The sequence below is a fragment of the Dendrobates tinctorius genome, unplaced genomic scaffold (genome assembly GCF_039654945.1).
Source record: "Dendrobates tinctorius isolate UK_male_01 unplaced genomic scaffold, ASM3965494v1 ptg000040l, whole genome shotgun sequence".
Taxonomy (NCBI): domain Eukaryota; kingdom Metazoa; phylum Chordata; class Amphibia; order Anura; family Dendrobatidae; genus Dendrobates; species Dendrobates tinctorius.
This window is the reverse complement of record NW_027361708.1, coordinates 11409434-11434870: the sequence shown is the minus strand read 5'-3', so window position 1 is coordinate 11434870 and position 25437 is coordinate 11409434. Positions and strand designations below refer to the sequence as shown.

Genomic DNA, 25437 nt, shown 5'->3' with positions numbered 1-25437 from the left:
TGTTTACTGTTAATGATATCTATAACTTTGAATGTAACCCCCTTCTCATGTACAGCACCATGGAATTAATGGCGCTATATAAATAAATAATAATAATAATAATAGATGCAGTGGGGAAAGGAGGACAGTGCATGGTATGAGGTGATTGGGAGATAATTTCCTGTCGGATCTGGTCAATATTTTCTTTGAAATAATTGGCCAGATCGTCATCTCAAAGCTCCGTGGTTGGGGGCTGTACTCTTGGGTTGATTAGAGAATGAAAAGTGTCAAAGAGACATTTAGGGTTATTGGACAGTGAGGTGATGAGGATGTTGAAATAGCTTTGTTTGGAGAGGTGAAGGGCAGTGTTGTATGTTCTAAGCATAAACTTATAATGGATGAAATCTTCGTGTAGATTGGATTTTCTCCACAGTCGTTCGGCGCACCTGGAGCACTGCTGCAGGAAACGTGTTTGCACCGTGTGCCAGGGTTGTCGCTGTCTGCGTTGTGGTGTTCTATTTATAGGAGGTGCAAATTCATCCAGGGCACTTAGAAGTGTTTCATTGTAATGCTTCAATGCAGAATCAGGACATGACAGGGAAAAGATAGGGGCCAATGAAGACTGCAAGTTCTTCATAAGTTTCTAGGTGTTAATGGCCTGTATGTTTCTATATGGACAGTGGGGGTGACCTGAGCAGCCTGGCAGTTCTTGATAGAGAATGAAAGAAGGTTGTGGACAGAGAGCGGGAGAGGGGAGTTTGGAAAATCATCCACTGTACAAAGCCAAGAGAAGACCAAGTCGTGGGAGTTTCCGTTTTCAGGCGTTGGAGACTTAGTAAGCTACGAAAGGCAAAACGAGGAGGTTAGAGATAAAAGGTGAGTAGCAGATGGGGAGAGGGGAAGAGCAATGGGGATGTTGAAATCGCCCATGATGAGGGTAGGGATATATATAGGGATATATAAATATATATATATATATATATATATATCAGCCAGACAGCAATATATATTTCTACTTTTTGATGTTATCTGCAACGAATATTGGAATATTGGAAGTGAAGGAGGATCACATTCCTGCCACGTGGAGGCTGCACATGTGGTAGAAGAAAGGAATACTGGAGGATAGTTTATGTGCTGCAAAGATAATATTTGTCATAAAGTTTAATCTAGTACTTTAATGACATGGATAAGTAGAAAGTGAATCCCATGCTCATTCTCAATGTTATTTTGCCATTAGAGGAGCAAGGCTGATTACAGTGGGGAAAAAAAGTATTTAGTCAGTCAGCAATAGTGCAAGTTCCACCACTTAAAAAGATGAGAGGCGTCTGTAATTTACATCATAGGTAGACCTCAACTATGGGAGACAAACTGAGAAAAAAAAATCCAGAAAATCACATTGTCTGTTTTTTTTTTTCATTTTATTTGCATATTATGGTGGAAAATAAGTATTTGGTCAGAAACAAAATTTCATCTCAATACTTTGTGATATATCCTTTGTTGGCAATGACAGAGGTCAAACGTTTTCTGTAAGTCTTCACAAGGTTGCCACACACTGTTGTTGGTATGTTGGCCCATTCCTCCATGCAGATCTCCTCTAGAGCAGTGATGTTTTTGGCTTTTCGCTTGGCAACACGGACTTTCAACTCCCTCCAAAGGTTTTCTATAGGGTTGAGATCTGGAGACTGGCTAGGCCACTCCAGGACCTTGAAATGCTTCTTACGAAGCCACTCCTTCGTTGCCCTGGCGGTGTGCTTTGGATCATTGTCATGTTGAAAGACCCAGCCACGTTTCATCTTCAATGCCCTTGCTGATGGAAGGAGGTTTGCACTCAAAATCTCATGATACATGGCCCCATTCATTCTTTCATGTACCCGGATCAGTCGTCCTGGCCCCTTTGCAGAGAAACAGCCCCAAAGCATGATGTTTCCACCACCATGCTTTACAGTAGGTATGGTGTTTGATGGATGCAACTCAGTATTCTTTTTCCTCCAAACACGACAAGTTGTGTTTCTACCAAACAGTTCCAGTTTGGTTTCATCAGACCATAGGACATTCTCCCAAAACTCCTCTGGATCATCCAAATGCTCTCTAGCAAACTTCAGACGGGCCCGGACATGTACAGGCTTAAGCAGTGGGACACGTCTGGCACTGCAGGATCTGAGTCCATGGTGGCGTAGTGTGTTACTTATGGTAGGCCTTGTTACATTGGTCCCAGCTCTCTGCAGTTCATTCACTAGGTCCCCCCGCGTGGTTCTGGGATTTTTGCTCACCGTTCTTGTGATCATTCTGACCCCACGGGGTGGGATTTTGCGTGGAGCACCAGATCGAGAGAGATTATCAGTGGTCTTGTATGTCTTCCATTTTCTAATTATTGCTCTCACAGTTGATTTCTTCACTCCAAGCTGGTTGGCTATGGCAGATTCAGTCTTCCCAGCCTGGTGCAGGGCTACAATTTTGTTTCTGGTGTCCTTTGACAGCTCTTTGGTCTTCACCATAGTGGAGTTTGGAGTCAGACTGTTTGAGGGTGTGCACAGGTGTCTTTTTATACTGATAACAAGTTTAAACAGGTGCCATTACTACAGGTAATGAGTGGAGGAAAGAGGAGACTCTTAAAGAAGAAGTTACAGGTCTGTGAGAGCCAGAAATCTTGATTGCTTGTTTCTGACCAAATACTTATTTTCCACCATAATATGCAAATAAAATGAAAAAAAAACAGACAATGTGATTTTCTGGATTTTTTTTTCTCAGTTTGTCTCCCATAGTTGAGGTCTACCTATGATGTAAATTACAGACGCCTCTCATCTTTTTAAGTGGTGGAACTTGCACTATTGCTGACTGACTAAATACTTTTTTCCCCACTGTATATAGTGATCAAAAGTTTGTATGGAGAAAAAAGGACACAGAATTTCAGGAAAAGAACATCTCGCCAACCATTAAGCATGGATGTGGATCAATCATGCTTTGGGGTTGTGTTGCAGCCAATGTCAAAGGGAACATTTCACAGGTAGCAGGAAGAATGGATTCCATGACATTTCTTAAGGCAAACATAAACCAATCTGTAAAAAAGATGAAGTTGAAAAGAGGATGGCTTCTATAAATGGATAAAGAGCCTAAACACACATCAAAATCCACCATAGACTACTTGAAGAAGCACAGGGTGAAGGTTTAAGCATGGCCCTCACAGTTCCCTGATTTGAACATCATTGGAAATCTGTGGCTAGACCTCAAAACAGCAGTGCATGCAAGATGACCAAGGAATCTCATAGAAATGGAAGAATCTATTATAATCCCTCATACAAGAATTGAAAGACTCTTGTTTGCCTACAAAAAGCATTTACAACCTCTGATACTTTCAAAAGGGTGTGCTATTAAATACTAACCATGCAGGGTGCCCAGACTTTTGCATAGGCCCATATTTCTTTTTGCAATTTTTAAATTTTAAAAATGATAAATATATGTATAGGAAAGATATATATCTTTGCACCGTGTGAGCCAGTAGATAGAAAAGTATTTAGAAGTGACAGTCCTCAGTTCAACCACTGAGGACTGTCAATTCTAAATATTTTTCAATATATATATTAATTTTGCCTAAAATACAAAGGAAATACGTCATCTTTAACTTTAGCCTTTTTGGAGATCATTTAATCTCCAAGTTGCTTATCTGTTCACAATGACAACAATATAATATAATATTTTCCATAGAACACAATGTTTTCATGCTATATTTCTAATGCTTTTTTCTATTGTGCATTCTTTTAGAATGTCCATTGAGAACTCTACTTTTCGAAACTGAGATATAGCAAGCATTGATATTTGTTTTGCATGACAGGTACACAAGGTTTATCCCAGGTTTTGATTGCTTATTCTCCTATGATCTCAGAAGATTTATTATCAATTCTTTGGTTTCTAATGACAGTGTCATCCTCTGCTCCTTTGCCATTATCACTGTTTATCTGCAGTGACTCCGGGTACGTCTCCTAATCCCTCTTGGGATTGCTTTTATCACCTTGAAATTGAAAGCCGAGTCAATTTCCTATGAAATACTTAATAGATGAAATGTTCACTTTCAAGATATAATATTAAGTTCTATTATGAGAATACCAGTCAATGATTTTAGTGTTATTATAATCAGTTTTATCCTGTCTATCTCACACTTTATGTCCTACTGTGCTAACTATATATAAGTACTTATTATACCTATGGTGAGACTGATAGTGCTAGATCTTATGTTGCAGCCGTAAAATAAATGAGCACTACACCTTAAAAGCTGAGCAGATATTTTAGAGCGCCAAACATCCATTCCACTAATGTAACAAATATTTCTGTTTCCTGGAGTGAAATAATGTATACTGCGCCTTCATAGAAGCAGGTCAACCAATATAGTTTGTCATGGCACAAGACGCTATGCTGTGACTATGAACTTGTTTGTTTTTACTTTTATTAACCCCTTTATGACCCGAGGTATTACCAGTTTTGCAATTTTATTTTTCCCTCCCGTTCTTCCCAGAGCCATAACTTGTATTTTTCCGTCAAAATGGCAATGTGAGGGTTTGTTTTTTGCAGGACGAATAGTACTTTTGAATGACACCAATGGTTTTAACATATCATGTACTGGAAAATGGTAAAAATATTCAAAGTGTGCTGAAATTGCTAACAAGTGCAATCCCCCACTTGTATTTATTTCACCATATTCAGTAAATGCTAAAACTGACCTGCCATTATGATTTTCCAGGTCATTACGAGTTCATAGGCACCAAACATGTCTAGGTTCTTTCTTGTCTAAGTGGTGAAAACAAATTCCAGACTTTGTTAAAAAAAATTGCGTCATTTTCCGATACCTGTAGCGTCTCCATTTTTCGTGATCTTGGGTTGGGTGAGGGCTCATTATTTGTGCACTGAGCTGATGTTTTTAATGATACCATTTTGGTGCAGATACGATCTTTTGATCATTGCATTTTAATGCAATGTCGCGGCGTCCAAAAATACATAATTCTGGCATTTTTAATTTTTTGGCGCTACGCCGTTTAGCGATCAGATCAATCCTTTTTTTACTGATAGATCGGGCAATATTGAACATGCCAATATCAAATATGTGCGTACTTGATTTATTTTTTATTGTTTTATATTTTGAATGGGGTAAAAGGGAGTGATTTGAACTTTTACTTTTACATTTATTTTTTTACTTTTGGCCAGCTTTAATAGTCTCCATGGGAGAATAAAAGCTACCATAACCCAATTGGCTGTCCTACATATAGGCGATGATCAGTTTCCCTGTATGTAGCTGAATTACTTGCTATGAGCGAAGACCACTGTGTGACACTAACAGCAAGGCAGCAGTGACAACCGTAGAGGTCTCCAGGAGACCTCTGGTTGTCATGCCAACCCACTGGTGAACCGCAATCACGTGACAGGGGTCACGGATGAGCAGATTTCCTGCACGGATTGCTGGAAGCGCATGTCAGCATTTGACAGCAGCATTTAACAGGTTAATAGCCATGGGTAGATTGCGATTCCACTAGCGGCTGTTCCGAGCACATGTCAGCTGTTCAAAACAGCTGGCATCTGCCGAGAAAGATTTGGGCTCACCGCCGAAGTCCACAGCAAAGGGAGGGTTTCCGAAATTGGTGTACTATTAAGCCTATTGTAGGAAAGGGGTTAATAGGTTAATATCAGTTTTAAAAATGCCTTAAAATGGTTTATAGGAAATTAAAAAAATAATTGGTTTGGAATTTCATTGTCATCTTTATGAACACATCCCTAGTTTGGGGATTTTTTATATCATATGTAGTAATTTATTACTATAGGCAAAGAGAAAAAACTCACATCTCCACTGTTTGTACGCATTATCTAGCAAGGGTATCTGTCACAAGTTTTTGTCACCTAATCTGAGAGCAGCATAATTAGGGGCAGAGATACTGCCTGATTCCAGCGATGTGTCGCTTACTGGGCTGATTTCTGAAGTTTTAATAAAGTCACTATATTATCAGAAGGAGATTGTCAATAGAGGATTAGTAAACCTGCGATCAGGCAGTCCTCCATATTAATGAGCTCTGCATAACCCCACCCCCATCACTGATTGTTATCGTTCTGTGTACACTTTGTATAGATACTGACTAGATACTGATATAGATTTGTATAGATAGATATAGATACTGGGGCGTGTGTCTACATCCATGGACATGGATACAGGTAAGAGCTAATGATGCGAATACTAGCTCCCCTACTGTGTAGGTCTTTCAATTGAGCGGTCACTGAAATTAAAAAACTTTGTGATGTTCCAACAACTTTACCTATTTGGTAATAGAGAGCTCGCCACCCCTTAGCATAAACTGTTGCACTGTCACTTTACATGTATATACAGTATATTATTATAAGGGGGGGTTTTGGCTTTATGATTGTTTTTGTTTTTTCCCGTATCCTATGACTTTGATGTGACACCATCTTTACTGGTTCCCCTGTAGTCATATTCAAACAGCTGTTTTTGACAACTGTTCTATGATATATGTGATTGATTGTTTGTCATTATTTATTGTATTAAAATTATACTTTTTTATCATTATTACACATTTTTTGGTGATTGATAAGCTCCATGTTTTTGTATTTTAGTACACTTTGTATTGGTAGAAAGCTACCAATCAGTGGTGTAGGTGGAGTTATAGTGAGCCCAATATTCATACAATTGGTAGATCTGCAGCAGAGAAAATGGCTTTTATCAAATTATAGCATGCAGCTCAATTAGTGACACATGGCTGGAATTAGGGTCTCTGACCCTACATAACGCTTGTCACGTCGGCGGTGGTAGCTGCCGCCGCCCCAGCAGCGGTGGGGCCTGCCGCCGCCTATACTTACCGGCGCTTGCCTCCCCACTCTGTGCCCGCCTCCTCCTCCTTCTCCTCTGTCTGGCGCGTGCCTGCTTCCTGCGGGCACCTTAGGCCGCGGGCGCGCGCTCTCCAGGTCTCTTAACCCTGGAGCGCCCGCCCAGAAGCCTAGGCGACCAATCAGCTGGCAGCACAGGGTATATCAGGCGTCTAAAACATGGTGGAGATGCCTGATTATCATGTGCCTTCCTACGGTATCCTGGCCAAGTGTTTAGGGGTTTCCCCTTCACACTCTCTGTCTCAGTCCCATACTCCGTGTCTCCGTCCTATACTCCGTGTCTCCGTCCTGTACTCCAGTGTCCCGTCCTGTACTCCGTGTCTCCGTCCTGTACTCCAGTGCCCAGTCCTGTACTCCATGTCTCCGTCCTGTACTCCAGTGCCCTGTCCTGTACTCCGTGTCTCCATCCTGTACTCCAGTGCCCCGTCCTATACTCCGTGTCTCCGTCCTGTACTCCATTGCCCAGTCCGGTACTACGTGTCTCCGTCCCGTATTCTCCTCTCTGTGCCTGGTCCTATACTCTGTGTTTCCGCCCTGCTCCCACTCCGTACTTCCTACTCCCTTCTGCATTCCGTGCCTCAGTCCGGCACCCCTCACTCAGTCTTGTGAGCCGCCCCTCTTGGGTCTAGCAGTTGCGGAATCTGTCTTCCGAGGGTCTGCCCCTAATGGCCCCTGTATAGGGGTCAGCACCACCTGGCACGCTCACCCCTGGGAGCTCCAGTGCCGCGATCCAGAGGGTCCACTCTCGGACGTAACCTAACCGTGGTCAATATACGTCACAAGGTTGTTCTCAGATGGATTAGCAAAAATCTGGTGACAGATTCCTTTTAATTTGTGAAACACAGGAAAAACCTAAATTAATCTATATTATATCTTATATTAATATATTATAAATTGCATTATATCTTATTAACCCCTTAGTGACAGCCATTTTGCAGCTTAATGACCAGGCCAATTTTTACAATTCTGACCACTGTCAATTTATGAGGTTATAACTCTGGAACGCTGTAAGGGATCCTGCTGATTCAAAGGTAGTTTTTTTCATGACATATTTTACTTCATAATAGTGGTAAAAATTTCTTCTATATGACTTGTATTTAGATATGAAAAAAGTGGAAATATGGCGAAAATTTTGAAAATTTTGCAATTTTCAAACTTTAAATTTTTATGCCCTTAAATCAGAAAAAAAGTCACACAAAATGTCTCATTAAATAACATTTCCCACATGTCTACTTTACATCAGCACAATATTGGAAACAACATTTTTTTTTGTTAGGAAGTTATAAGGATTAAAAGTTGACCAGCAATTTCTCATTTTTACAACAAAATTTACAAATCCATTTTTTAGGGACCACATCATATTTAAAGTCATTTTGAGTGATGTACATGACAGAAAATACCCAAAAGAAACACCATTCTAAAAACTAGACGCCTCAAGGTGCTCAAAACCACATTCAAGAAGTTTATTATCCCTTTACGTGCTTCACAGGAACTGAAGCAATGTGGAAGAAAAAAATTAGCATTTAACTTTTTTTTGCAAAAAATTTACTTCAGAACCAATTTTTTTTATTTTCACAAGTGTTAAAAGAGAAAATTAACCACAAAATTTGCTGTGCAATTTCTCCAGAATACGACGATACCCCTATATGTGGGGGTAAACCACTTTTTGGGCGCACGGCAGAGCTCGCAAAGGAAGGAGCACCGTTTGACTTTTTCAACGCAGAATTAGCTGGAATTGAGATCGGACGCCATGTTGCGCTTGGAGAGCCCCTGATGTGCCTAAACAGTAAAAACCCACAACAAGTGACCCTATTTTGGAAACTAGACCCCCCCAAGGAACTTAACTAGATGTATGGTGAGCACTTTGAACCCCCAAGTGCTTCACAGAAGTTTATAACGCAGAGCAGTGAAAATAAAAAATCATTTCTTTTCCTCAGAAATTATTTTTAGCCCGCTGTTTTTTATTTTCTCAAGGCTAACAGGAAAAATTGGACCACAAAAGTTGTTGGCAATTTGTCCTGGGCACAAAGATACCCCATATGTGGGGGTAACCAATGTTTGTGCACATGGGAGAGCTCGGAAGGGAAGTAGCGCCATTTTGGAATGCAGACATTGATTTAATGTTCTGCGGGTGTCATGATGCGTTTGCAGAGCCCCTGATGTGCCTAAACAGTAGAAACCCCCACAAGTGACCCCATTTTGGAAACTAGACCCCTTAAGGAGCTTATCTAGATGTGTGGTGAGCACTTTGAACCCCCAAGTGCTTCACAGAAGTTTATAAACACAGAGCTGTGAAAATAAAAAAATCTTTTTTTTCCTCAAAAATGATTTTTTAGCTCGCTATATTTTATTTTCTCAAGAGTAACAGGAGAAATTGGACTACAAAAGTTGTTGGGCAATTTGTCCTGAGTACGTTGATACCCCATATGTGGGGGGAACCACTGTTTGGGCACATGAGAGAGCTCGGAAAGAGTGAGCACCATTTTGGAATGCAGACTTTGATGGAATGTTCTGCGGGCATCATGTTGCATTTTCAGAGCCCCTGATGTCCCTTAACAGTAGAAACCCCCCACAAGTGACCCCATTTTGGAAACTAGACCCCTTAAGGAACTTATCTAGATGTGTGGTGAGCACTCCAAGTGCTTCACAGAAGTTTATAAACGCAGAGCCATGAAAATAAAAAATCATTTTTTCTCCTCAAAAATTATTTTTTAGCCCGCTATTTTTTATTTTCCCAAGGGTAACAGGAGAAATTGGACCACAAAAGTTGTTGTGCAATATGTCCCGAGTAGAGCTGAGCGACTTTAGTCGGATTGGGTTTCAGATGAAACTGGTCCGACTAGGGCAAAAAAAGTCGGAGTTTCGTCCGAAACCCGACCCCAATGCAAGTCAATGTGAAATAAAAGTCGTCATTGAGCAGATGACATTCATCCACTCAATGCCGACTTTTATTCACCATCTACTTGCATTGGGGTCGGGTTTCGGATGAAACTCCGACTTTTTTTGCCCTAGTCGGACCAGTTTCATCTGAAACCCGATCCGACTAAAGTCGCTCAACTCTAGTCCTGAGTACTCGGATGCCCCATATGTGGGGGGATCCACTGTTTGATCAAAAAAAGTCCACATGACTAGGGAAGAAATATCAAAAGTGCAATCATATAATCCCTTTAAAAACATGAAACTTTAATAAATTGAGGTAAAAAACACCGCCTTAGTGCAATAACACAATTAACAAACTCAATACAATAATAACCTACGATAGCCCTACACTAGCCTGCCATCCCTTCCTGACAGTGGAGGTTGGCACCCTGAAAGATACGATTCGGTGCACCCACTCTGCGGCGGCTGTCCCAGACTCGCCCTAAATGACCCTTATAAACTACAGGTGGGAAAACAATAAATAAGCGAATAAAAGAGATGAAAGATACTGCTTAATATAATACACAGGCTATTAATGTACAATATATAAAAGACAGGTAATTACATGTAAACATAGAGAAACCTCTTGTATAACCAATAGATAGTAGCAAGTCTTGTCTTTTTGGGTATTAATAGAACACAGAAAATATAGATTCCATAAGCTGCCAGTAGATAGTAGCAATCTCAGGTTTGCCTCTCTATACGGACACCTCACATCCATGAATTGGCTGGTTCCTTATTGTGCCTCCTGATGAACCGTGTGGACGGGGAAACGCGTAGAGGCTGGAAGATGTTTGGGTTTACCCTCAGCTGTTTCTTTGATTTTTTTTTCCTAGCAATAGATATCATCCATTGCCTTCTATGGGAATCAATATGGATATAATTCTGATGTTCCTTTTTTGAACCATGCTATTTTTACCTCTTGTCTGTGCTTGTCTGATTTACTGCAGAGAGATTGTTTTTGGCTCTATCTGATAATGCATTTGGAATCTATGTTTTCTGTAGTCTATTAATACCCAAAAAGACAAGATTGCTACTATCAACTGGCAGCTTATGGAATCTATATTTTCCATGGTCTATTAATACCCAAAAAGACAAGACTTGCTAGTATCTATTGGTTATACAAGAGTTTTCTCTATGTTTACATGTAATAGCCTGTCTTTTATATATTGTACATTAATAGCCTGTGTATTATATTAAGCACTATCTTTCATCTCTTTTATTTGCTTATTGTTTTCCCACCTGTAGTTTATAAGGGTCATTTAGGGTGAGACTGGGACAGCCGCCGCAGAGTGGGGGCGCCAAATCGTATCTTTCAGGGTGCCAACCTCCACTGTCAGGAAGGGATAGCAGGCTAGTGTAGGGCTATCATAGATTATTATTGTATAGAGTTTGTTAATTGTGTTATTGCACTAAGGGGGTTACCTCAATTTATTAAGGGATCCACTGAGACCCCGGAGAAAATCTGACTCTGGGGGGCGCTATTTACTTTCTTCACAGCATCATGAATTAACGGCACTGTGGTTTAAGTACCCTTAACTACCGCTGTTAAAAGGCATATTGGCGGTCATTAAGGGGTTAATGTAGGGATTGCATAATGTATGGCGTTTCTAAAGCTCACTTTTCTAAGACTGAAAAGTTTTAAAATATATTTAGACATTTATCTTATGCCGCATAGTTTCATAACGCATGTCAAGTCATAAACTCAGTTTTTCCATTGAAGCACAGAAAACAATTAACCCAGGTGTACATTCACATATTTTTACAGCAATATGCAGAGTCCTATTACCAGTATATGTGGTATAAATGCCTTTCTTTTTATATTTCATTAGCTTAATATCCTACCTTGTCATGGTAGGATGACTTTTACACTTTTTTGATAAAAAAATGTTAACTAATTATCTATGTTTTTTATTTTTGTTACTATTGCATGTGCAAATGAGAAAAATGATGATCCGTCTACACTGAAACATCCCTTCAGATATTGGTAGACAGCTATCAAGTTTATTCCCAACCTTCTTCTTTGCAAGCTACATGTTCCCAGATCCTTTAACCATTCCTTGCAGGATATATTTTTTGTCCCCTCCATTATGTTCGCTCTTCTCTGAACTTGCTCCAGTTTTTCAATGTCTTTTTTAAAATGTGCCCAGAATTGGACACAGTATTTCAAATGAGGCCTGACCAATGAGGATTAGGATGGGATAATTACTTAATGCGATGTAGACTATGCTTCTCTTAATGCATTCTAGAACTGTGTTCATCTTTTTTGCTGCTGCATCACACTGTTGACTCATGTGCACTATGTGATCTATTAGTATACCCAAGTCTTTTTCACACTTGCTGTTGCTTAGTTCTATTCCTCCCATTCTGTAGATGTAATTTTTGTTTTTCTTGCCCTTCCTGGTTCCTTGTTGCAATGGGATATCTTTTATGCCCTTTGGAACAAAATAATATCAACTGTGTATCCTATGTTTTTTTACATGCACTACTTACTGCAGGGTTTCTATTCATTGTTTTATTCTAGTTTTTATTTCAATATTTTTACTGCAATATGTGTGTAGCCTTATTACTGGCAAATATGTGTCTGCATTAAATGAATCAGCAATATGGTTGAAAGGTAATATCTTTTTTTTACTATATTAACTTAATATCATTTGGTAAACAGACTAATATTGAATATTTGGTTCGTAAAATGGTTAATGAGCACAAAAAATTTGAATATTGCTCCTTAAAGTAGCAGCGTACTGCTAGCTACATAATATAAACAGATTAGAAAGCAGGCACTTACTTGGATCAGATAGTACGGAATCAGTTTTCGGTAAGAATTGATCACATCGTACACCGTGGTAGCCCTCTTTGCATCTGCAAGATAATGAAAAAAAATAAGGGTTTTTAAGGAACTTATAACTTACTTTTTTGACGTACAGATTCATACTTAATATTAAATTTGCCTGTTATTTTTATTAAGCATGGGTCAAACATATAAAGCCAATATTTTTATAGCAGTCAGTCTATCAATTTTTATTTTACAGAGTTCAAAATTCCCCAATAATATTAGATGTACAGCATAACATTCAGATGGCCTATGGCCACCAATAAAGGGTACACAGAATCTGACTGCATACTGATTTATTATTGAGATCAAAATATACTGTATTATGTTCACAGTAAGCTTCTAATCTCCCTCCAGTAGAAAAATAAAAACAAACTTAATCATGTAGTGAATTTGGAGTTTAAAATCAGGAAAAAATGTAACAATAAAAATTACAAATTTTAAAATAAATCTAGTTTTTTTTCTAGTATTTTGTAAACTTAAAGAGAATTTGTCAGTAGGATATGCCCTCTTAAGCCTTCTATGTGGGCACGCTGGACATAAGAAGCTGAATAAAATGATACTTTGAGATCTGAAATCAAATGTCTTATTCCAGGAAAATCTACATTTTTCTTGATATGTAAATGAGCTGTTAAGATCTATGGGCTAGACAGAGATCTCTTCTGAGAATCTGCCTCCAGAGCTTATCTTAAATGAAAGGGGATGCCACCAGTGTGTGACATCTCTCACACAGTTAATACCCCTTTTCTTTTAAATTAAGCTCTGTAGGCAGATTCTCTGTGTCCGGGCTATAGGTATTAACAGCTCATTAAGAAAAATGTAGATTTTTCTAGAATAAGACATTGGATTGCAGATATCAAGGTATCATTTTATTCAGCTTCATATGACCTAAGTGCCCATGTAGATAGCTTAGGAGGGTTGATTCTACTGACAAATTCAGTAACATTGACCCCATCGGATGATGTACTATTGTGTATTTGTCTGCTATGTGTATTTGGATATCCAATGAAGCTTAAATGGGTTGACTCGTCTAAAGCTGCAAGTCTGCAGTCATTCTATGGGACTGCAGACTTGTAAATCCTCACATCGCACTTACTGTGCTCTATGAGGATTCTGCAGCTGCAGCACCAGGAGCAACTGTTTCCGGCTTTGCTAAATACCCTTGCAGTGATTAATGCCATGGCCATCTAGTTAGAATGTGGCTGGGAGTATGCATATCTCATACGTGACTGTCACTCCTAGTGCGGGCACAGGAGAATCTTCACAGCTCAAAGTGCGCACAATGTGAGAATTCTCAAGTCTGCAGTCACATAGTAGCTTGTAGCTTTAATGACTTACATAATACAGCAGTAAAGAAAACTTTTTTTATTTAACACTATATTTTGTATTCTTTATTTAAACGTTGTATTAGTGGCTTGCATCCATCACATCATTTTATAAGTGAAGAATTTAGCACTCTGAGCTTCAAGATCAAGTGTTACTTTAAACTACTCAGTTTAAGGTATAAAGGAAAATAACTATTATCAGCTTTTAATGTGAAAAACTTCTAAGCACTTTTATCTGTGAATAGTTTTCAATGCAGAATTCAGTCCATCTGTTGCAAAAATATACCGCTGCCTACTGATTTACAGACAGGATTCAAGCTACTGAATGCAAATCATTGTTTTTCTGTGAAATATAGAAAGAACAAATCTAATTCAATCAGATGCTAAATGATCTCTGACTTTCACCTGATCATAGTATAATAATGTTTGCATTGTTTTTTTCGGAAGAATGCATCAACAAGCTTTACTAGGCTTTATTATTAGGATTTCTAATGAAGAAACTATAGAGTATAATCCAAAACTAAAGTAATGTGTGTAGTGTAGCTACAGTGTCTTGAAAATGTGTTCATACCCCAAAAACTTTTCCATATTTTTTCATGTTACATCCACACACTTAAATGTATTTTACTGGAATTTTATGTGATATACCCATATTTAGCAGCAAGTATTAGTGAAATTTAAAACAAATGACACATGATTTTCTAAATATTTTTAAAATGTAAATCTGAAAACTGTGCCATGCATTTGTACTCAACTCTCCTGAGTCACCTTTCACGTCAATTACTGTTGCAAGCCTTTGGGGTTTGTCCTTTACTAGCTTTGCTAGAAACTGATTATTTGGCCATTCCTCTTTGAAAACTAGATCTAGCTCAGTGAGATTATATAAAGAGAGACTGAGAGAATTTTCAAGTCTTGTCACAGATTCTCAATGGGATTTAGGTCTGGAGTTTTGGGATATTCAAACACATCAATATGCTTTGATCTAAACCATTCTATTGTAGCTCTGGCAGTAGGCAGTATATTTAGGGTTGTTGTTCTGCTGGAAGGTGAATCTACACACAAGTCTCAAGTCTTTTACAGATTCTGTCAGGTTTTCCCTCACAATTGCCTTGCCTTTTGTTTCATCCATCTTCCCATCATCTCTGATCAGCTTGCCCTTACCTGTTGAAGAAAATCATCCCCAAAACATGATGCTGCCACCACCATGTTTGACAGTGGGGATGGTCTTTTCTGGGTATTGTGCATTGTCTTTTTTTCTGCTACACATAGCGTTTTGCATTTAGCCCCAAAAGTTCAACTTTGATCTCATCTGACCATAGCACCTTCTTCCACATGCTGTGTCTTATACATGGCATGTGGAAGAAGGTGCGATGGTCAGATGAGACAAAATCCAGACTGGGGCTGTTAGTGATGGCGGAACGCACCAAATAGTATGAAGATGGTATTAAGGTGCGTTCACAGCCCGGGGACCACTGTGCAGAGATGTTAACTGCTGCTCGGTAATGTCGGACACAAAATGGCGGTATCACACTGGACACATGTGGGTTAAATGCCACCCAGTATGTAGCAGCAACGGGCTCAGTTGCTTCACAGAGCCACGGAACTGCAGAGCACAGATGGTGTACCCTGTTGACTGTCACAGATGCATAGCATTATCCAGAGCAAGACACTGGGACTGACATCTCTGCTGAGCAGGAACCTCTGCAGCTGAAGGAGAATGGGAGACCGCAGAGGGCATGGCTTGAGATGCCCCCTGTTCAGTTGTGGCAACTTGATGCCTAACAGGGGTACAAATACTTTTTCAAGGTATTGTGTTTTATAATGTGGCCCACTAATATGGTTATTAATTTTTAACACTGATATATCTTATTAGGAAGAAGCTTGCTGTGAAACGCGCGTTGGGGTGGAGGAGGCTGCGGTGCCCATGTCTTATTGAGTTCATTGCGATCAGGTATTTTTATATTTTTCTGGCCTTATTACATACTTTAAAGTGGTCAGCTTGGATTGAACTGCATGAGGACTTAGACGATAGCGTCATGTTGTTTCTATATTTAACTGCTATATGTATTATGCCATTTATGGTTATGTAATAGGACACCTATAGTAGACCATTTTGGGTCAAGGTTGGAGCGGTTTATCCTAGGCTGATTTATATGTGGACTTAGACATTAATGTCATGTTGCCGGTATATTTATCCTACATATATTTTATGCTGTCTAGGATATTTTTGATACATTCATATATTTAATTATATACAGCAGTGTATTTTGAAGGCTTTTTTGCACTTTTTATTACTTGAGTGCTCATTTTCTATCTTTATATGTGACTTACTGTGTCTCATTATTATGCCTGTGCACATTTGATTGATATAGGGCTAGTTGCGCCTTCTTTTGGGCATTTTTTCATCATTTTTTTATGTTTTTTTGTGTATTATCAATAAATGAATACTTTTATACTTTTTTCTGGATCTCTTCATTATTCCGGTAATTCGTATTATGCTAGTCCAGTGTGTCTTTTGTTGATTTTGAATAATTGGACCTGTTATCTATATATGTTGCTGCTGATATATAAAGTAAGATTGTTCTTTTTTTCCACTGCAATTTGTAAAGGGATTTATGCTGCCCTTGCTGCGGGTCACATGAATCACAACCTGACTGATGTTGCAGACAGAAGTATTATTCTCTCAAATATTACGGTGTTTCAGGCAAAAACTATTTTGCTTGTCTGGCAATAAACCATAGAAAGAGACCAGACTAGACCAGTGTCACTCATGGTTTGTTCTTCCCAGATGATTGATAGGACTCTTCCTCATGTTTACATAGGGAGAATCCTGACAATCATCTGCAGCAGCAATTGAAATTCCCAGCTAGGGACAGTGGTGGATTAATTTGGTATCTGGCAATGGTCCCAAGAATGATCCTTAAAAGACTTATCAGAGCATTTCAAAGAAATAATATACCTGGTTGTAATTGTAAAAAAGTATCTAACACCTAGGCTTTAGATACTCACTTTTTTGCTTCTATTTGTCAATAGTAGCGAGTCAAGTTTGTCTATCATTGGGATGATTACATGTAATTTTCTTTCCCTTTGTGCTTTATTTCTGTCTGGGTATAATTGTGTAGCCAGGCTTGGATTTCTGTTGTGGGCAGGTAGACTACTAGATTGGTTCCCTTGCTCAATATACTCTTGGTTAGAAGTGAACACCTTCCTTTTACTCTTTTCTTGTAAGCTGTGCAAATATTTTCTACTTGTCTGCTAAGAGATTATTCTGCTACCAGTCAAGTTTTGATAAAGATGTTTCCAAATTATTTCTGATGGGATTCTACTATTCATTAAAACCCAACCACAATGTATGCATAATCGTTAGTTGAATATAATTAACTTTGTAATATATCTTATTAAAAACATATGTTTCTTTCTCCACCTACTAGCCAGCTTTTCCCCTTCCCCCTGAACTCAAAATAAAAAAATATATATATACTTCATGGAAAGGTAAAGGACTACCGGCACAATGAGGTGTCAGGTTGCACCTTCCATTGTACTAAGCACACAGTATGGGTCTTCACAAAGTAGCTTAGAATCAACTGAAAATTAGTGATAGGTCATGTGCACACATTGAGTATTTGGTGAGTTTTGTACCCCAGCATTTGTAAGCCAAAATCAGGAGTGGAACGGTCAGAGGAAAAGCATAATAGAAACATGTGCACCACTTCTGCATTTATCACCCAATCCTGGTTTTGGCTTACAAATACTGGGGTAAAAAACTCACCAAATACTGATTGTGTGCATGTGGCCATAGAGTCTATAGAGGTTAAAACTGCTGGAAAATGCAAAATACAAGGCTTACAATAGCCAGAAATAGTGTACACACAAATGGCAGCTTAATCTGAACAAACTAGTCTAAAATTGTAGAAGTTTGCTCCAGCTCTTAGGAATCTTCGTAAAGTACATACAGTACATTCATTCATCTGATAACACACAAACCCCACAGCTTATTCACAATTACCAATAATTGTGTGACAAGCTAAGAAAAAAAATTCTATCTCCACTGGAATCAACATTATGAATGGTTGCCTGAAGCTTTAGAACTTTTTCACAGTTTTATTTCCTGTATTGAAAAAAATCAGTAGGAATAAAATGCAACCTCAATGTTTGAGGTTAAGTTAGGTGACATCATGACTCTGGGACCAAAAACATTAGTCATGGATCAGTACTGAGTTTCATTCACCTTCGGCTGATGCTAATGATGGCATTTCAAAAAGAACTAAACAATTAATGATTAAGACGACAATATTCTCAGTATAGGCAGCAGGCAGTCTTGATTGTTTGTCTGTGTTCATTAAAAATAAGACTGTTTGCAGAGATTTTTGCTTTCAGCCATGCAATCATAGATAATTCTACACATTTGCTGAAGGATAATGTGGACTTGATTGTGAAATGTAAGACTGAAATCAGTTATGAACCTTTTGGTAATTGCAGAAACATCAAATTCGAATATATTTGACAGTTTGTAGCAACATAGTAGTAAAACATTTAGTAGAACGCTAAATATTATATCTTGAAATATCACAAGTATAAACTCTTAGTCTACTTCAAAATCTCTTAATTTCAGCCATATTTCTTAAAAAAATATTGTATATAAGTATTAAATAGTAATGGTGGGATGGCTTTTGCGTTTTTTATCAATAACCATGTTAACTAAATACCGGATATTATTTTCATTCACTATTGCTGCTTATGTATTTTCTGCAGGGTATCATTATGTTTCTGTATTTGTTTTTTTTTTCTGTTCAGTGGCCAGTGTGAACATGCACTTACATGCTGCATGCACACCAGTTTATATCCCAGCTCATATCCTTAGATTTGTTTGCAATAAAACATTTAGTAGAAGGCTAAATATTGTATCTTGAAATAGCACATGTAAAAAATGTTAGTCTATTTCAAAATCTCTTAATTTTAGCCATGTTTCTTAAATAGCACCATATTTGTAATATTCAACTGGGCACAGGATGTAATAGCAGAGTAGAACAAAACATTGTTATTATTTTTTAATTTTACCTTTTAGATTGCAGAGATAATAACAATTAAAGTATTTGGCATCTAATGAGTTAACTTTAGTTAAGTCCAAAAGGCTGCTATCAAACAGCAACTCATACAGGAAGAAGTATACACCCCAGTGAAAACTATTTAAAAAAAACTCCACATAGATGTGGTCAGAGACACAAATAGGTGTATCTGAGTGAAGGGTCTCAAAGCCATGTATGCCAGTTTTATAAATGACACATAACAGGTGGGGACTCCTTTACAGATTTTGCATAGTGTCATAGTGATTTTCAGTTTTGCAATGGATGAAAAAAATATTGATATTTTTACAAAACTTATTTGTATTCAGCAACAAAAAAACTAAATTTTACTAGGTTCAACATTGGACTCAAAGCATAAAATTTCCATTACTGTGTAGCTTTCTCAGGATTAGGCTTCTTTCGCACATCCGGCTTTGTGTCTCCGGCGACGTGCGGCGAAAAGCCGTAGGGGCGGATCCGGGATGTGCTGGAGACACCGGATGCCTGTGTGGCCGGATACGGTGGCGCCCACATTTAAAAGAGCAGCGCGAGGCTCAGAGTCTCCGCGCATGCGCTGTGAGAAAAACCGGTCCGGCGCTGTCAAAAAACGTTGCAGCGAACGTTTTTTGCAGACGCAGGATGGCTACTTCTTGCCGTATCCGTCAAAAACTGGATGCGCCGCATACCCATCCGGCACGGTGCGGCGACAATACAACTCTATGGGACAAAACCGGATCCGGTAACGGATCCGGTTGTTCCAAATTTCGCCGCATCATGCCGGATTCAAAAAGCTGGATGTGTGAAAACAGCCTTAGACACCTGTGAGGGATGTAGCGCCTACATATAAAGGATGAAAAAAAAGCTGTGTGCTCATATTTTCCTCTTGACATCATGGCTGACCTGAAATTTACTACTGTGTGATTTTGCTGTGCTTTGTGCAGTCAGGCCTAGTGGTCTCTGACTTCTTCCCAACAGCCTTTTTATAATTCTTTTTTTTTACCTTGACAAACCAATGACAGCTTATAAAGCCATCATCCCTTGAATGCATGTTCTTTGACTCCATAATCCAGCAATATAACGCGTAATGCTTTGGATTTGAACACCTTAGGGTTGCATGTTGATTCAGATAAAAATGGCTAAAACACTCTTTTCCTTAAGAAAGCTAAAATGACATTTTTGCTTTAATTGTTTTTTAAGTGCTGTAGCTGTGCTTAATGACTAGATAAAGTAATATGCATTATTCTTCATTCATATTTAGTATGCAAAGTTTGTTATAGTTTTTGTCAATTAACTATGGAGTATATTTTTCATTCAGTCCTTCCGCTACCTACAATGATAATAACAGCAGCTCATAGAAAGATGTGGCATAAGTACAGAGTGTATACAAAAATGCACAAAGACGAATCGATTACTGCCACTAGGTAATGGACAAAAAAGGACAGATCATCATTAAACAAGACAACAGGGGGGGAGAGAACAGGGACGATCACATGGTCCCATGTCATGTAAAAAAGTATAACAAATCCTTATTGAATATTAATAAAAACAGGCATGCAAGAACGTGGGGAATAATTTATATAGATTACCATCATGAAAATGACGCCTGAATAGCAATGATCTCGCAAAAATATGTAAATCTTTGATAGCTGTAAAGGTATCAAAAGCAAATGGAGAAGAGAAGTATAAACCTTTATTACGTAAAGGTCAGCAGATGAGAAAGTATTCTGGCAATGACATGCGTCACTTCCAGCCACGGCAGCTCACATTTTTGATACTCGACGAGTTTTATACCTCAGCCTGACACCACACTCCATGCCCCCTGATGAAGGTTGGGGCGGACACAAATGCAGTGTGTGCTCCTGCTTTACTGGTGTCAGTCCGCAGGTATACTACATTTTGTATACGTTGTCCTTTCTCTTCCTGCGGTTATGCCACTTTAGCTATAATGCTTCTATTTCCATTTTATGCTATTTACTTATAATACTACTTGTATAGGTAACCCCATCCTCACTTACTTACAAGGTCTGACACCATACTACTTAGTGCAGGGCTACCTTGTATTTTTATGCGCTGTGCCGTTGTCACGTGTGTCACATTATTCCACTGGCTATATTCTCCCATTGAGGTAGGCTAGTAATCCCTGCTGAGTAGGTCCTTGCACATTTTGTATATGTGATGTACACACATTCTCTCTTGCCTGTTTTTATTGTTATTCAAAAAAATGTGTTATACTTTCTTTTACTTTATATGGGACTCTGTGATCATCTCTTTTCTCTTTCCCCCATTACCTACAATGATACAGCAGAAATCACTCCTTTCTCTTGCCCGTGTATTTTTCCCATTAGTCTTCTTCTCCTTTAATTTATAGCTTACTCAGTGCAAAACTTTTGTCCCTTCTAAGTCTTTTTGATATCTGAATGAAATAGATCAAAAATACTGAACTGTGGTTCCTAAGCCATCCTGCGGAGATCACTTTAAATTCATAGTCAACTTCATTTGAATTGTAATCTTATTAATATAGTTTCATACACAGAATACATTGGTCATAATTTAAAAAGTGTTTCAGAGAGTAATTGTTTAATATATGCACATTAGTAGCAAGTAAATGTCATAAAAATCAGCTCCCAATCAGATTGTCTTCTTCTGAATCTTTGACCTTTTTTCGTGTTGGAGCTATGGGTCAACCCAGAGATTTTTTGTTACATTACTGAGCCAATCCAATTCTGCATCTCTACTTACTGATGTAGCATGACAGGCAGTTGGAGCTATGTGTAGCAACTATACATACAGCTGTATTGACTGAAATTTGCCATTACGAATGGAAAGAAGAAAGCTTAAATTAAAAGTAAATTTAGGATAATTATCAACAATAATCATAATCTGAAAAGCTAAAATGCATTGATAGATGAGCAAGCACATCGTAAATATTACAAATTATAACAATATATCCAGATGTGTCAGCTAGCAAAAAAATGTCTGTCATAGTTTATTGGCACAACCTGTTAGGATTGGCGGAACACACCAAATAAGAAATAATAATAAGGTGCATTTGCAAACCAGGGTCCACCGTTCGGTGATGGAGAAACCGCAGCTAGCACAATGGCGGAGCAAGGCTGTGAGAAAACACTTTAAGCACACTGAGTTAAATGTCACTCAGTGTGCACAGAGCGCAAAGTACCAAGCTCTGTAACACCACAGAGCGTTACTATGAAGCAACGCACAAAGGACTATACCCTGTTAGACTGAACAAGCATATAGAAAATAAAATACTAATTGGGGTCCCTATAACTTAACCTCCCAGGGAAGAATAAGCTGGTGGTTGAGCTTGCTTTGACACATGGTGTACTTTAGCACATGTGCCTGAGGATGCCCGGTGAAGAAGCTAAGTTCAAGTGGGAGTTCCCACCCTACATTGCCTGTCTAGACAAACACTATTAGCGGCACACATTCACACAGGGTGGTTAATTAGCCACCAACACACCAAGCACACATTATACTAGTGCACATGCGTGCGCTCCATAGGACCTTCAATACATACAGCTCAAGTCCAGACAGGACCTGGCCTGTAGACCAATCAGAAGCTGCAACATAACCAGAGCAGGTGATGTCCGAGCACCAAAGAGAAGGTACCAGATCCCGGACATGCTCAGTAGGATGAAATCTGGACTTATGCTCCAGAGTACAATGCTTCATGTGTAATCCAGTAGTCACAATAGGCTTAGCTGGAGAGCCAGCAGAAACCACACATGCAGCATGAGCCTGGGCAAGATGCTGGGGTCAGAGTCTGTACTGAGCAGTCATCCCATTGGCTGAGCCTGAATGGGAGATCACAGCATCAGACATGGTCTGGGATCTATCCCCTACAGCAGAAAAATCCCGGTGCCTAACACAACCATCCACAATATGTAAAAATTTACTTCATGCTTTATTCTAGATTCATTAAAAACATGGAATCCAAAAAATATACATAAAAACCTGATGCGTTTCTGATGACCAAGCGCCCTTAGCCATAGGATAGCCTTCAATATCTGATGACATGGCATGATGAGATTCAAAAATCCCCCCTCCCCATAGTATTATTTTATTGTAGCACAACAGAGCAGTCTATGCAACTTATGCAAGTACTAAGGTGCCAGATCAAATGGCACAAGTAAAATTAGTTTCTCAGTCTAAGATTCTAACAAAGCAATTTGGGCATTAAATTAAAACTTAAAAAAATAAAATTCTAAAAGTTTGAAACCACAGTGATGCTATAAGCTACTACAAATGTAAATTTAAATACAGTGTGGAAAAAAAGTATTTGGTCAAGTATTTAGTGCAAGTTCTCCCACTTAAAAAGATGAGAGGCCTGTAATTGACATCATAGGTAGACCACAACTATGAGAGTCAAAATGAGAAAGCAAATCCACCTTGTTTGATTTGATAAGATTTATATTTCAATTTATGGTGGAAAATAAGTATTTGGTCATTAATGTAAATATTCTGCAATCTATGAAGCATATGAAGGTCCTGGAGTGGTCTAGTCAGTCTCCAGATCTCAACCCCATAGAAAACTTTTGGAGGGTTTTTGAAAGTCCGTGTTGCGCAGCAACAGGCCCAAAACATCACTGCTCTAGAGGAGATCTGAATAGAGGAATGGGCCAACATACTACTAACAGTGTGTGCCAACCTTGTGAAGACTTACAGAAAACATTTGACCTCTGTCATTGCCAACAAAGGATATATAACAAAATATTGGATGAACTTTTGTTAATGACCTAACAGTTATTTTCCACCATAATATGCAAAATAAATCTTGCCAAATCAGGCAAGGTGATTTTCTGGATTTATTATCTCATTTTGACCCTCATAGTTGTGGTCTACCTATGATGTCAATTACAGGCCTCTCTCATCTTTTTAAGTGGGAGAACTTGCACAATTGGTGGCTTGCTAAATACGTTTTTTCCCCACTATAAATGCTTAGGCACTGAAGGTTAATAATAGGTCAAAGAGACTTTTTTTTACAGAACTCAGAAAACTTTGTAGAAGTCAACTAAATCATACTATTCTTTGCATTTTATGACAATATATGTAATTGATTAAAACATTTTAAAAAATACCTTATTGTGCAATCTATAGCATACCGGTGATGTCAAAAGTTTAGATACACTTTGGGTAAAGTAATAAAATTCACCGCTGTCCATTCCACAGATTCCATATCAACAAATCATAGTTTAATCAACTTCTTTTGGACAAAAACATCAAGCATAACACAATAAATGTTTGCTCATTTTAAACATTTCTATATCAAAATCAAAATTAAATTAAATATGGTCAAAAGTTTCCATAAACTGAAGTTAATGTAATGAAAAATAGCTTGAAAAAGTTTAGAAAATTATGTTATTCCTTCTGAAGCTTCAATAGGCTTATTAACATCTTTTGGAGTTGCATTCTGTCTGCATTCTTTAGCTGAAATAACCTTGATGAAAAAGATGCAAAGTGAAGATGGTAAAGGGAACATGTCCAAAAGTATCCATATCAACCGTAAAACATGTCTTACATCAACATGATCTTCAAGTCCACTCAGCACAAGGAGGCACTGATCCAAAAGCACGGTAATAAAAAAATCCAGGTTATAATTTGCAACTACACATGAGGACAAAGGCCTTACATATCCAGCTTTGACATTACAGCTTTAACAAAGGTCTCACTTTTCCCTTCCCAGCTTTACTTAATTGACATTTTTTTCCATACACACTAGAGATAAATCTGTCAATTAAGAGGGAAAAGGTTCAGAGATGCAGGTAGGAACACATCTCCATGACTAGTCAACTTAGTCATCTCATCCCTGGCCCTGTTTTCAAATACATTGTGTGCACCTTTATTACGCAAGGCAATATTTCAACCCTATAAATAATAATAAAAAATAAATAATCTTTATTTTTACATAGCGCTAACATATTCTGCAATGCTTTACAGAGTTTAAGCTCAGTGGAAGTTTACTGTGATTCAATTCTCTCAAATGAAAGAATCATATCATAGGTGCAAAGAAACAAGAGAAATTAATTTCACCATCTTCTCCAATGTCTGTGTCCACATAAATTGTACTGCACTGAAATGACAGTGCAGTCCGATATTTTTTGCACACCAACAGACTTGAATGTGTGGGCATAGTCCAATTTACGGAACCCCTCTCAGAATGCTGCAATTTTTTTTATCATTCTGAATCATAATGAGAAGAAAACTCAGCTCTGCACTGCCCAATTATATAATATTGGGCAAAGTACTATCAGATCAAAAATTGGATAGAATTTGTCTAAGTTACACGTTCATTGGGGGGGCCTTAAGATGAAAAAAATTACTATTAGTTTATTAAATATTCAGGTTACAGGTTTATTAAACTTTTGGTTTGACGAATAGCACTGTAGTTGTTCAATGATAAAATTAATCAGCAAAATTACAA

The 25437-nt window shown here is 38.3% G+C and overlaps 1 protein-coding gene across 2 annotated transcripts in view; it reads right to left on the bottom strand.

Annotated features, from left to right (window-relative positions):
- The window catches only part of NRG3 (neuregulin 3), a 1501599-nt gene that overhangs the window by 605976 nt on the left and 870186 nt on the right, over positions 1 to 25437 (bottom strand). For both annotated transcript variants that reach the window (XM_073574817.1, XM_073574818.1), the window contains exon 3: positions 12563 to 12636. In XM_073574817.1, the coding sequence (XP_073430918.1) occupies positions 12563 to 12636 (74 nt within the window). The remainder of the gene's footprint in view (positions 1 to 12562; positions 12637 to 25437) is intronic.